Genomic DNA, 11,790 nt, shown 5'->3' on the forward strand with positions numbered 1-11,790 from the left:
TCAAGAGCTTGGCATCCTACAACGGAGACCTGTCGTCGCTGACTGCACCGCCATTCATCCTCTCGCCAACGTCTTTGGTGGAGTACTCCCAGTACTGGTCCGAACATGTTGATCTGTTTCTGGCCCCTAACTTCATCCAGCAGGAACCCAATGACATTGACTCTGTTGAGCTCAAGCACATGGTTGCCGTTCTGCGCTGGTTCATCTCCACCCTGAAAAGCCAATACTGTTCCCGAGCCGAGACCCTTGGTGGCGAGAAGAAACCACTGAACCCATTTCTAGGCGAATTGTTTGTGGGCAAGTGGACCGATGAGTCGCCTTCCAAGAAGTTTGGCGAAACACTGCTGGTGAGCGAACAGGTCAGCCACCACCCTCCTATCACGGCCTACGCAATCCAAAATAAAACTAATAAGACCACTCTCCAGGGCTACAACGGAGTTAGAGCTTCCATGTCTGCAACAGCATTGAACGTGAGACAGTATGGCCATGCATTGCTAGAGTACGAAAACCTCAACGAGAAGTACCTAATCACCCTACCACCTCTCCACATCGAAGGTATTTTGATGGCTGCTCCGTTCGTCGAACTAGAACAGAAATCTTACATTCAGTCGTCAACAGGATACGTTGCAGTCATTGAATACTCCGGCAAGGGCTACTTCTCCGGGAAGAGCAACAGCTTTAAAGCCAGAATCTACAAGAACATTCGCGAGGCCGAGGACAAGACAAAGGCTTTATACACCGTCAGCGGCCAGTGGTCGGGCGTCTCGTCCATATCAAGGGGTAATACCGTTGCTTCCGATGCACAGGTTTTCTTCGACGCCAAAAGCTCCCAACCTCAACATCTGACGGTCAAACCTATCGAAGAACAAAGCTCGCTGGAAAGCAGAAGAGCTTGGCAGAAGGTTGCCGAGGCAATCAGGGCTAATGATTACAACTTGATCCACGAAGAGAAAACAAAGATCGAAAACGAACAACGCGAGCTGCGCAAAAAAGAAGCTGCCGATGACACTCCTTGGAAACAGAAATTCTTTGAAGAAATTGATTATACATCTCTGACAGAAGAGGACGACGAAACGGGATATGTCAAGCTTGCCAACATGGCAAACCTGTCGCTGAAGAATGTTCCTTCCGGCACCAAAAAGGGCTCGTCGAAAGACATTGAAACCGAAGCAGGATCTCACTGGAGATTCTGTCCTGAAAGATTAGATACCACAGATATTGTTTTCTAGTTATACTGGAGTGTGCTCTCCTGAGAGCTCCGTAGTCGAGCTATTGCTCGAATCACTAAATGCTTCATTCCGGATAGCTTGAATCCATGGATCCTGTAGAAGCTCCACCGCAGTAAGACGCTTTGTTGGATCAATATCCAGACACTTCGCCAGGAAGTGCTGTCCTTGAATGCTTAATTGGTCGTTGCTTGGGAATTGAGGAAGATGTCCTGCAGCAATATGATACATCACGGCAAATTCGTTGTCCAAATTAGCCCATGGCCGTCTTCCGGTAGCCATTTCCAACAAACAGCATCCCAACGACCAGATATCAATGGCACCAAACTTGCCAATGGTTTCGCCTCTGATAGTTTCCGGCGACATGTACATCGGCGTGCCAGTCAACGCCTGCGTTTTGCGTCCAGAATGGAGAATCGAGTTCAAAGTGGCAGTGCCGGAACCACTGCCGTTGCCTCCGCTGCTGGATGAGCCACCTGTGGTATTGGAGGTGTTACCGTGTGCAGCCATTGCAATCACTTTAGCAGATCCAAAATCAACGAATTTGATGACACCCATGTGGTCCAGAAGTATGTTTTCCGGTTTGATGTCTCTATGCACAATACCAAATTGATGGAGATAAGCAAGACCTTCAAGCATTTGAAGTGTATAGAGTTGAATAACAGACTCATCCTCAATACGACCATATTCCAACAAACTTGCCAAAGATCCACCGCTGCAATACTCCATGAAAATGTAAACACGGTCGCGATGAACTTCAACACCGAAAAATTGAACAATATTTGGATGCGACAACATTTCCAGCACAGTCATCTCACCCTTGATGGCCGGCACAATGGATTTGATAGACTGTCTGTCCTGGAACCGGATTTCTTTCACCGCTAAAGCTCCTCCAGTATCCAGATTAATTGATGCGTAAACTGAACCAAAAGTTCCACCACCCAAGAATTTTCCTTTCTGCCACCTGATGGAGACTGATGAGAAGGAGGAGGCAAGGTATGTCAGGAACTGGTTGTCGGTATCCGTATCATCGAGGACACGGCCAACAGATTGTTGCTCGACTTGTAGCAATCTTCTCTCTTCCTCCAAACGGCCAATTTGGTACATAATGTGTTCTCTCAATGAGCTTAGGCTTTCGTCATCAAGCGTAAACAAGTCTTTTTCTGAAATGGACTGGTAGTTGAGCATTCTTTTTTTCTGCATTTCCTTGGTTCTGGCTCCCATAATATCGAAATGGGATATGAGTAAAGACATGCACCCTGCAACTTTGTCCTTCAGTCTGTAGAATTTCTCGCTGTCTAGAGTTAGAATATTGAATCCGGTCGTAATATCCATGGCAAACTCCAAAGCAGAAACACACCATCTGAATGTCTTAGGGTCTGTGGGTATACAATCATCCACAATAAAACTCAACCACTCGATAGCGAACTGGAGCAGCTTCAAGATGAGTACAGATTTTCGAGCATTGTCAAACGTCCTCAGGAAATCGCGGCCTGAATCACGAATGTATGTGAACACGGTATTTGCCAGCTCTTGCGTATCCGCTATTCCTCGACATTGATTTCTCACGGAAGGCACGGCATCAATGACAAAGCACGACATTCTGAAAAATTGCTTTGATATGACTTGAAGTTCTCTTTGCACTTTTGGCAAAGAGCATCTTTTGCCAACTGCTGAACCTATAGTATTCCCCACACATTCCTTGAACCAGTTTGCACAATCATCAACCTTGGACGAAGAGCCACCCTTGGAAATTAACAAAACTTTTCCTTTGTCAAGGTTGCCTAGAGGTAGGGAGGTGAGATCTAGTGGCAGAACAATACCGTCCCACATCATCGCTTTGGCGGGATAAACCACTAGAACGTAATCATAGCTCTCATCAAACTCATTTTGGTTCTCGCCGAAGTGTTCAGCTTCAGCATAAATAGGCTCAGCATAGTAAGTATAATTTTCCGCAGCTTCCATGTGTCTTTTAGGTATCTTGCTGAAATCAACACCAAGATGCGAACTCTTTAAGATGCGAGAAACCTCGTATGGCTTACTCGCAATGGATTCCGATGCAAAAACGTAGACACCTTCCTCCGCCAACTGCGCGTTGTGATAAAGAACATGGTTACTTTCTTTCAGCATATCCAAGAATTTCTTCATGCGCGCACCATTCAAATTGTACAATATGGAGTTTTGGAAATAAAAGTTGAGAATCGCATGGAAACGGAAGAACTTTCTCTTCAGTTGACCAAAGTTCTCCATCATCGACGTATACCATCTGACCATCTTATGCTTGTCCAACGGAGTGCCATCGTAAGGAGGTCCCTGGAACTGTTGTTGCATGTATTGATGTAGCCTAGCGACGAGCTTAGATGTTAGTATGCTGAATTGGGTTGCAACCTCTGCAGAGCCGCCTTCAATGTAAAATCCAAGGTTTTGAAGGAAGGACCATTCGCGTTCGAGTTCTTCTGGTTCTTTAAATGTTCTGAACGATTTTGATGACTTTGGAGAATCCAATAACTTTCTGTTCAACAACAATAGATAGTGATGAACACACTCCAAAATAGCGTTGTCGAAATCTGCGTCTTGGTAGTCCAGCGATGATATCCAGCCTTCACGAGGAGAACAGTATTCGAGGAATGATGTGCGGATCTCTAGCGCGAGAGTGATGTACAGTTTGAAATCCTCAAGAACTTGATCAATCATCATCATTGTGGGATTTCTCAATTTTTTGGCGTATGAGAGTCTGGTGTTTACTAATTCTTTCATCAACTTGGATGGGAACATTGCGAGGACCAATAGAGAGTCAACATAAGAGGGAAGATTTAGCTTTTCAAAATATTGCTGGTACTCAAGATACGACTCTTTCGCTTTAAAAGTCCAATGTGCACAGCTAGCAAATAATCTCTTGTTGAATAAGTCTTCAATGTCTTTCTCTTTCATGATTCTTTCCACAAAAGACCTGTCTTCCTTGAATATGTTTCCATTCTTATTCCTGCTGGAACTGGTCTCGCTGTCTGAGTGGTCTTGATCATCTTGGTATTCCGGTTCTGGAAGTTCGCTACCTGCAGACGAAGGACCAGGAGACCTTAGAATATCGAGATCGTCGTTGCCAACCCATTTCTTCAACACATCAGATTCTCGCTCGATAGCACACGTAATTGAGGTCCATGCGATAAGTGCGTGCAAGCGGGACGTGAATTCAGGTGTTCCACACAAAGGTTTTTCATTTTCCATCTCCTTCTGAGCCCTCCAAAGTTCCTGACAACGTTCATACCTATTAAGTAAATCGTTGACTTTGTCAAATCCAAACCTGACTTGTGTGATATAAGGCGAGTTTTGGATTTCTTCTGGCATTTCCAGTCTGAAATTCATGATTTCGTCAAGAATTTCATCAACAAGGCCCCTGTGGTATTGCACAAGTCTTTTCTGGTCTTCTTCTGTTCTACCGAAGAGTTTGGACCGTATCCCTATCCAAAGATCCTCTTTGTACGAGGCGCGCAAGTAACTTTCACCTTCCACTTCATTGAGTGGCTTGATCAACTTTGTCTTTTCTCCCGTCAAGACGTCACCAGTGAGAACGGATTGCAGAAGAGATTGCCACTCAAGACGTTCCAAGATGGCAGCATTGTCATCGGTGTGCTTTAACTGTATATCATCGCTTTGATTCAGTATATCGAGAAGAACCGTGGAGTCCAGTCGATACTCTGATGGTTTTTCCCACTCATTACTGGTCATTCCCACCTGATGACTCAAAGCTTTCAACGCCTTGAATTCCTTGCTATCATCTTGACTCAGGTCCTCTTGGAACTCCTCAAGTTTGTCTTGTATTTTAAGGGCCTCTGGATCCTCATCCACTGTAACTTCCGCTGGATCATCGTCATCCTCGATATCCACCGATTTGTTATAGTAATCGTCGTTCACCTTATACCTGTTTTTGAATTTGTTGATACCGTTCAGATACAACATCTCCTGTTGCTGGTACTGCTGTGAGTATTTTGTGTTCAAGTTTGACCGCAATATGGATGAATGGGGACGCACGCCTTCGACGGTCGCAGACATAGGTCCTGAAGAGCCATTGCTTTGGTTCGAAAAAAGGGTGCGTAACTTTTGGTAATTGTTGCTTCCTCGACTGGATCTAGAGCTGATGGGTCCGGTACCATTGGTGATATAATGAAAGCTTGGTGTTTTGAGCAACGGCGTCCTTTGAGGCTGCTCATCGGGACTCGATTTGACAGTTTTCTTTGTCGGCACCTGTTCGGGAGTCGCGTCCAACTTACCAATAGCTTCGACGGGCACACCATTGTTTAAATCGGTTTGGATCTTTAGCATCTGGTCGGCAGTATACGTGCCAGTGTTATGCGGAGACGAAACAGGTGTTCCTCGCGGTGAAAGTAAAACGCCTTGAGAGGGAATTTGAAGCTTTAACTTCGACAGCGATCGTAGCGTTTCGGAGTCTTCGTTGTGGATCTCCTCATCACTCGGCTTATCCTTGCTCGTGGGCGACATGCTTTGTTGAGTGAATACAATTGAAGCTTAGAATTATGAAGTATTAGAACACCTTATCACTTGTTTTGTTTCGCCTTTAGCAAAAAAAATTGTTTTTCGCACTTCGTCCTCACAAATGGCTGGGTGTAAGTATTATGGTATAACCGAGCATGCTAACAAACCAGTTTCCCTTGATCTAGACCATTGCCTGGAAAAGCTTTATCGGGGAGAGCTTTTGTCCGAGCCCGTTATAGACCAGCTGTGTTTCAAGCTGAAGGAACTGCTGGTGAAGGAATCAAACATAGTACACGTCCAATCGCCAGTCACGCTAGTGGGAGACATACACGGACAGTTTTACGACTTGCTAGAGGTCTTCAAGATTGGTGGATACCCTCCGGACACGAATTACCTCTTTCTTGGCGATTATGTCGACCGGGGGTTCCACTCGGTCGAGACAATCAGCTTACTCATAGTATTGAAACTGAAATATCCCCAGAGGGTGAATCTCATCAGAGGAAACCACGAGTCGCGCCAGATCACAACGAACTATGGCTTTTACACCGAGTGTCTCACCAAGTATGGCAACCAGTCCCAAATATGGTCCATTTTCACAGATATATTCGACTACTTAATTCTCGCCGCCATTATCGACAACAATCTATTTTGTGTCCACGGAGGACTATCGCCAAATGTCCAAACAATAGACTCAATACTGGTAATTGACCGCTTCAAGGAGATCCCCCACGACGGGCCCATGGCCGATCTCGTCTGGAGTGACCCCGATCTAGAGCTCCTCAATTTTCGCATTTCTTCGCGAGGAGCAGGCTACCAGTTTGGAATCAATGTCGTGAACAAATTTTTGCAGGTAAACAAGTTTGAAAGCATATACAGAGCCCACCAGCTGTGCCAGGAAGGATACCAGGTGTTCTGGAAGGGAAAGGTCAACACCGTGTGGTCGGCCCCTAATTATTGCTATAGATGTGGGAACAAGGCCAGTATACTAGAGATCTTCAACAGCTATCGAGAGCCAGACAGTTTTCGGTTCAATGTGTTTGACGCGTCTCCTGAAAGTCAAAAAGAGTTTCTCAAGGTTGTCAATATGGGAGAGATGGACGAGTCTGCGCAAGATGACTTCTTGGCCCTTCCTGAAAACAAAATCGCAAAAAAGGCTCCCTATGTGGAGTACTTTATGTAATATTAAGTTCGCATCTGTAATGATTATGAATAGTATAATTCCAGGTTCATGCCGTCGTGGATCTCATAGTCGTCTAGCGAAATATGGTCTTTGAAAATCATGTATCCTTTCTTGAGAACGATTTTGTTCGGGTCTGTGCCAATTTGCAGGCCCAGGAGCTTCTTGAAGTCTCCTATGGTGTCAGTTGGCAGACACTTGACCCTGATTTTTTTCCCGAGCCGGTCGTTGCATACAACTTCAATCATTAGAGGTTATTTTAAATTATTTTTATTAATTTTATTCTTGAATTAATGCCTGCTCCCCTGGGGAACATCCCCGATTTAAAGATTGACGAGTCGGCAGAGCCGACAGTTGAGGAGCCTGTTTCTGAACTGTACTCACATCCCAATGGCTCAAACTCGTCGTTTACACATTCAAACGCCTACCGCTACTCGCGATCGCGCTCTCCCAAACGTGTCTCGTCACCAATAAGAAAAGGCTCTCCTACGCGCCAGCAGCCTTTCAGGTTCGGATCCATCACAATGAATAACTCTAACGAGAATCTCTCCCTGAAGCCTGGAAGCGCGCTCCCCATGAATGGTCCAAGAGCTTCGTACAGACGTGGTCACAGATATAAGCATTCTTCTGTGTCGATGAACATGTTTCAAGAGCCGCCCAAACGAACATCGGTGCCCATTCCTCAACAGTACCCTCTTCCAACTTACAAAGAAGTGGTGGCAACCCTGAGTTTGCCAGATAAACTTAAGCTGACATACTGTGGTTTCCTGATTTTGCTCAGCCTGGCAACCTATTTAATAGGCTTCAAATACGGCAATCTGTGTTTGTCAACGCTTTCGCATCTCGTCTTTTATGACTCCATAGGCAACTTGATAACGGTGATCGTGCAGGTCATGACCAACTTTCCAATATGGAACGACTCGTCGCTGAAATATCCGTTTGGACTCGGCAGAATAGAGGTGCTGGCCGGCTTTGGGCTGTCGGTATCTCTTCTCTTTGTGGGTGTTGATCTTTTTTCGCATATTTTTGAGAATATAATGTTCACCCTCGCTCTTGGAGACCTCGATGAAGCAGCACATGCTCACCATGTTCACGGCGAAAAGGGACATCTCAACCTGATGTTTTACGAGTGCTACCTTTTGGCGATCTGTTTTGTGACGCTTCTGTCACCTCGACTAATTTCCAAAATGAAAAAACCAGCCGAGCCAGTCGTTTCGCGTCCAAAAAGAATAAGCTCCATCACCCTACAAGAAGAGCCAGTGGTTAGTATTAAGTCGCAAATCAAAAAGACACAAAACCAACTCTCCAATTATACAAGCATTCTGTCGATTGGATACGCGACCTACGCCATGATGTATCCCCTACTTGCGCACATAGAGCTGGTGACGGTTGTGAACGAGCTTTCTAGCTTAATTTTGGCCTTCACGGTGCTATTCTTAGCATGGAGACTGATCTCTCGCCTCTCAGGCATACTTCTGCTGCGCAACCCGCGCACCGACATCGAGCCTCGCATTGTCCAGAATATACAATCATTGGAAGTGTACAAATCGTCTTACAAGATTGGACGGCTCAAGATCTCCAAGGTTAACCACAAAATATATGTGGTTATTCTCAGCATGCGCATGGCTGGGGCCTCCGACGACGACGAGTCGAAAATGAGGTTCTATGCTTCTCGAATTATCCGCAGCATTATGTGCCAAGATGAGGCGGCAGAGGTCGATCTGAACGCCGAGTTCGACTATATGGACCAATCTGGCGAGCAGTTCGAAATAACCATCGATATCCAACGCGTGTAGTCACCGCACCCGTGCACCGCATCCCCATTTTGTGGACATATCACCAAGGCTCACGAACTTAACTAGTTACATAAACGTTAAAATATGGACGATTCAGACACTTCCACTTCTATCAACTCATTGGCATCAGATCTGACGCCTGGAAAGAACAAAAGGAATTGGAGGGCTGCTCCACATAAGAGCGTGGACGAGGTGATTGATTTTTTCCAAAAACCCGTGCAACCATTTTCCCACGAGGAGAAGAACGACACGCAACCGGAGGCGGAGCCCTCCATCTCCCTCAATTTTATCCAGCTGTTCAACGATGTGCTCCTTCTGCTAACCAGGCTGATCGACGTGCTCGTCCCACAGAACAGCACGTACCGGAGCCTGATCTTTCTGTAAGTGCTCATAACCCCCCCATAAAGAGGGATCTCTAACACTCCAGGAATACCCTCAATTTTCTCGAACAAGTCAGAAATAACGTTTCTGGTTGGTGGGAGCAGCTGCTTATATTCTACAAATCGAACTCGTATTTGGTTAACATCTCGGTAACCGTATTTGTGCTCAGCATCATCCCCCCTGTTTTGATATTCATTCTGCTAATGGCCGTTTACACCTCATTCATTGGCTTTTTATTCACCACCGGGTTCACCATTCTTGCAATTGCAGCAGGAGTCGGTTTCCTACCCATTTTCATCATCAGCATGTCCGTCATTGTGTCTGTCACCGCGGCTGTGAGCCTGGCATATTTGGCAGTAAATGCTGCTGTTAATTTGTTCTCCAGTACGCTGCCAACGAGAGACTGGCTGAGCGCCGTCGCCGACGCACTCCCTCCATCTGTTGGCATTGCTGAGAGAAAAAGTTGAAAACTAGCGGCCCTTGAGTTCAGCCAATGCGCGTCTCATCTCCACATAGGCCAAATGCATCTTACCCACAAAGTGGTCCGCAAGTCGGCGGTCGTTGTCGAGGCGAGAGAGGTATGCGCCGCACTGTTCGCACACTTGCAGTTTCTGCTGCGCCGACTGGTTGATGTTCTCCACCATTTCGGTGTATTGCGATGCAACAGCGTCTCGATTTCGTACCACTTGTTCTAGCTCTTTATTCCAATCCAAGGCCATTTCCAATTCTCCCTTTTCTACCAGTAATGAGATCTCCTGAAGCATTAGGCTCACCTGCTCGTCTAATTTATCCAGCTCCTGTGTCACGCTTGAGAGTTTCTCCCTCTCCTCTACAGAGAGCTCCAGTCTTTTTTCTGCAATTCTGATTTTCCTATTACATTCGTTGATCACTCCTTCGAGATCGCGCATGTAATCGAGTTTGTAATTATCGTTTGGCATTCGCACCCCGTTTTTCACACACGTTTCGTATAGAATCTTAAGTTTCTCCTGGTGTATTTTTGGGCACTTGCCCCGGTCCTCTTTGGTGCCCTGGAATAAGTCGTACGGGCATTTTCCTACGAGGAAACTCTTGCACACTTTTGGAGAATCCAGCACAGAAGGATCTGAGGATTGAACCCTTCGCACGTCATAATCTCGCGGTAATTTCACCAAAGCATCTCTGCCCATGAGCTGCTCAAGCAGCTTTCGCTGTTCGTAAGCCATTAAATACGGTCTGAAAAAAAATAATAATTTATTGCATTGATGAATAATCTGTACTCAGCAGGCAAAGTCCTGTCATACACCATAAGGACTGTCGCCGTGTTGCACATATTTTCTTCGAATGTTTTCGAAATAAGTGATACAACGGGTGAGAGCATGTTGCCGACGCTGGCCGTTGTCAATGATAGTGCCGTGGTAGACAAGCGATACAAGTACGGCAGAAATGTGAAAATGGGGGACCTAATCGTGGCACGCAAGCCTACTGAGCCTTCGAGTTTGGTCACGAAACGAATCACTGGGATGCCAGGAGACATTATTCTCATTGATCCGTCCAAAAACTCGCTCCGACGGTTGCATCAGGAAAACCTCGACATGCAAGAAATAGCTCCTCTGGACAGCAGCAGCTACGACAACTATGTGATCGTTCCCAAAGGCCATGTCTGGGTGACAGGTGACAATCTGAACGCGTCTCTTGATTCGAGAACTTACTCCGTTGTTCCACTCGCTATGATTGAAGGGAAACTGGTCTACGCGTGGTATTTGACGGGAATGCTCTCTATGTTTACCAATTCACCTAGAAAACTAGCCAATACTTTTGTGGAGGAGTGACGGCGACAGTCAATCATCTTTTGCCTGCTTGGCGAAGCTGATGCAGCTCTCTCAGGACTTTGGAGCCAACATAGACACCCACAGGGGCCACTATCAGGGTTCTGTAGATGGTAGTAAATATTGATGCGCTTAAGAAGTAGTGGATGAAGATGTTTTCGAGCAATGCCAAACACACAAAGAACTGGACAGTATATCCACAAGGCAGTTTTCCAATGTTGTTAAAGTTCATTGCATCAAGCTGGTTCCACGTGATGAACAGCGCCGCCAGCAAAGCAACAACACCACCTATGAAAATAATAGAGATGATTGGGTTGACGTGACTTTGCGGACTCTTAAATTGATGTATTATCTCTGGCTTGCTGCCAAAGCGCTCAGGCTTGGGCACAGAGCGTAAGTGTGAGTGTATTTGTCCAACCTTTTGGAACAGGTTGTTTTCCTTGACGTTATCTCCAATCAAAACGCTAACATCAATTTCGGGACTATGTTTAATATATTTGGAGAGTTTGCCCAATGGGAGGCTCAGCTTTGCCTGAGAATCTTTGATTTTCGGGTAGTAGTAGGAGTCAACATTATCCGCTGTGAATATGATGCTCACTTGTTGGGGAGGGCTTTTCAGCTTTTTACCCTCGTCTAGAATATCAAACTGGATTTCAATGGATTTGCTTGTAGGTTCCAACTCAATTGGAGAACCTTCAAAAGAAACGGCTGCGCCGTCAATATTAAGGAAGCCATTTGCAAGTTCCAGAGTCCAGACTGGGACACATAATAACAAAAACGCTAAGGACAGCATGCTAATAACCCAGGAATGTTTTTCAATTTGTAAGTTCGAGAGTGTGCACGACAGGGTGTTCGAACTGTCGATATGTGGAATGGACCTCCCCCTAGGTCAGTGTTGCCCGAGTAGCGTAATG

General features: G+C 45.8%; 9 protein-coding genes across 9 annotated transcripts; 5 read left to right on the plus strand and 4 right to left on the minus strand.

Annotated features, from left to right (window-relative positions):
- Nucleotides 1-179: 179 nt before the first annotated feature.
- Nucleotides 180-1,198, plus strand: KL928_000822 (uncharacterized protein; the record flags this gene model as incomplete). The annotated part of the gene is made up of 2 exons (XM_043206560.1): nt 180-1,108; nt 1,171-1,198. 2 exons carry the CDS (start codon nt 180-182, stop codon nt 1,196-1,198), a joined length of 957 nt encoding a protein of 318 aa, XP_043061281.1.
- Nucleotides 1,199-1,229: 31 nt separating this feature from the next.
- Nucleotides 1,230-5,723, minus strand: KL928_000823 (uncharacterized protein; the record flags this gene model as incomplete). The annotated part of the gene is made up of 1 exon (XM_043206561.1): nt 1,230-5,723. One exon carries the CDS (start codon nt 5,721-5,723, stop codon nt 1,230-1,232), a length of 4,494 nt encoding a protein of 1,497 aa, XP_043061282.1.
- A 115-nt stretch (nt 5,724-5,838) lies between these two features.
- On the plus strand, nt 5,839-6,897 carry KL928_000824 (uncharacterized protein; the record flags this gene model as incomplete). The annotated part of the gene is made up of 1 exon (XM_043206562.1): nt 5,839-6,897. The coding sequence occupies one exon, from the start codon at nt 5,839-5,841 to the stop codon at nt 6,895-6,897; it is 1,059 nt and encodes a 352-aa protein (XP_043061283.1).
- Nucleotides 6,898-6,920: 23 nt separating this feature from the next.
- Nucleotides 6,921-7,142, minus strand: KL928_000825 (uncharacterized protein; the record flags this gene model as incomplete). Its single annotated transcript, XM_043206563.1, has 1 exon — nt 6,921-7,142. The coding sequence occupies one exon, from the start codon at nt 7,140-7,142 to the stop codon at nt 6,921-6,923; it is 222 nt and encodes a 73-aa protein (XP_043061284.1).
- A 45-nt stretch (nt 7,143-7,187) lies between these two features.
- On the plus strand, nt 7,188-8,690 carry KL928_000826 (uncharacterized protein; the record flags this gene model as incomplete). The annotated part of the gene is made up of 1 exon (XM_043206564.1): nt 7,188-8,690. The coding sequence occupies one exon, from the start codon at nt 7,188-7,190 to the stop codon at nt 8,688-8,690; it is 1,503 nt and encodes a 500-aa protein (XP_043061285.1).
- Nucleotides 8,691-8,774: 84 nt separating this feature from the next.
- On the plus strand, nt 8,775-9,538 carry KL928_000827 (uncharacterized protein; the record flags this gene model as incomplete). The annotated part of the gene is made up of 2 exons (XM_043206565.1): nt 8,775-9,049; nt 9,118-9,538. The coding sequence occupies 2 exons, from the start codon at nt 8,775-8,777 to the stop codon at nt 9,536-9,538; spliced, it is 696 nt and encodes a 231-aa protein (XP_043061286.1).
- A 3-nt stretch (nt 9,539-9,541) lies between these two features.
- Nucleotides 9,542-10,273, minus strand: KL928_000828 (uncharacterized protein; the record flags this gene model as incomplete). The annotated part of the gene is made up of 1 exon (XM_043206566.1): nt 9,542-10,273. One exon carries the CDS (start codon nt 10,271-10,273, stop codon nt 9,542-9,544), a length of 732 nt encoding a protein of 243 aa, XP_043061287.1.
- A 39-nt stretch (nt 10,274-10,312) lies between these two features.
- KL928_000829 (uncharacterized protein) lies at nt 10,313-10,879 on the plus strand (the record flags this gene model as incomplete). Its single annotated transcript, XM_043206567.1, has 1 exon — nt 10,313-10,879. The coding sequence occupies one exon, from the start codon at nt 10,313-10,315 to the stop codon at nt 10,877-10,879; it is 567 nt and encodes a 188-aa protein (XP_043061288.1).
- A 13-nt stretch (nt 10,880-10,892) lies between these two features.
- Nucleotides 10,893-11,669, minus strand: KL928_000830 (uncharacterized protein; the record flags this gene model as incomplete). The annotated part of the gene is made up of 1 exon (XM_043206569.1): nt 10,893-11,669. The coding sequence occupies one exon, from the start codon at nt 11,667-11,669 to the stop codon at nt 10,893-10,895; it is 777 nt and encodes a 258-aa protein (XP_043061289.1).
- Between the last annotated feature and the right edge of the window lie 121 nt (nt 11,670-11,790).

Source organism: Ogataea angusta (assembly GCF_019207475.1).
Source record: "Ogataea angusta isolate 61-244 chromosome Unknown 61-244_NODE_2_length_1002155_cov_89.706849, whole genome shotgun sequence".
In the NCBI taxonomy this organism is placed as follows: domain Eukaryota; kingdom Fungi; phylum Ascomycota; class Pichiomycetes; order Pichiales; family Pichiaceae; genus Ogataea; species Ogataea angusta.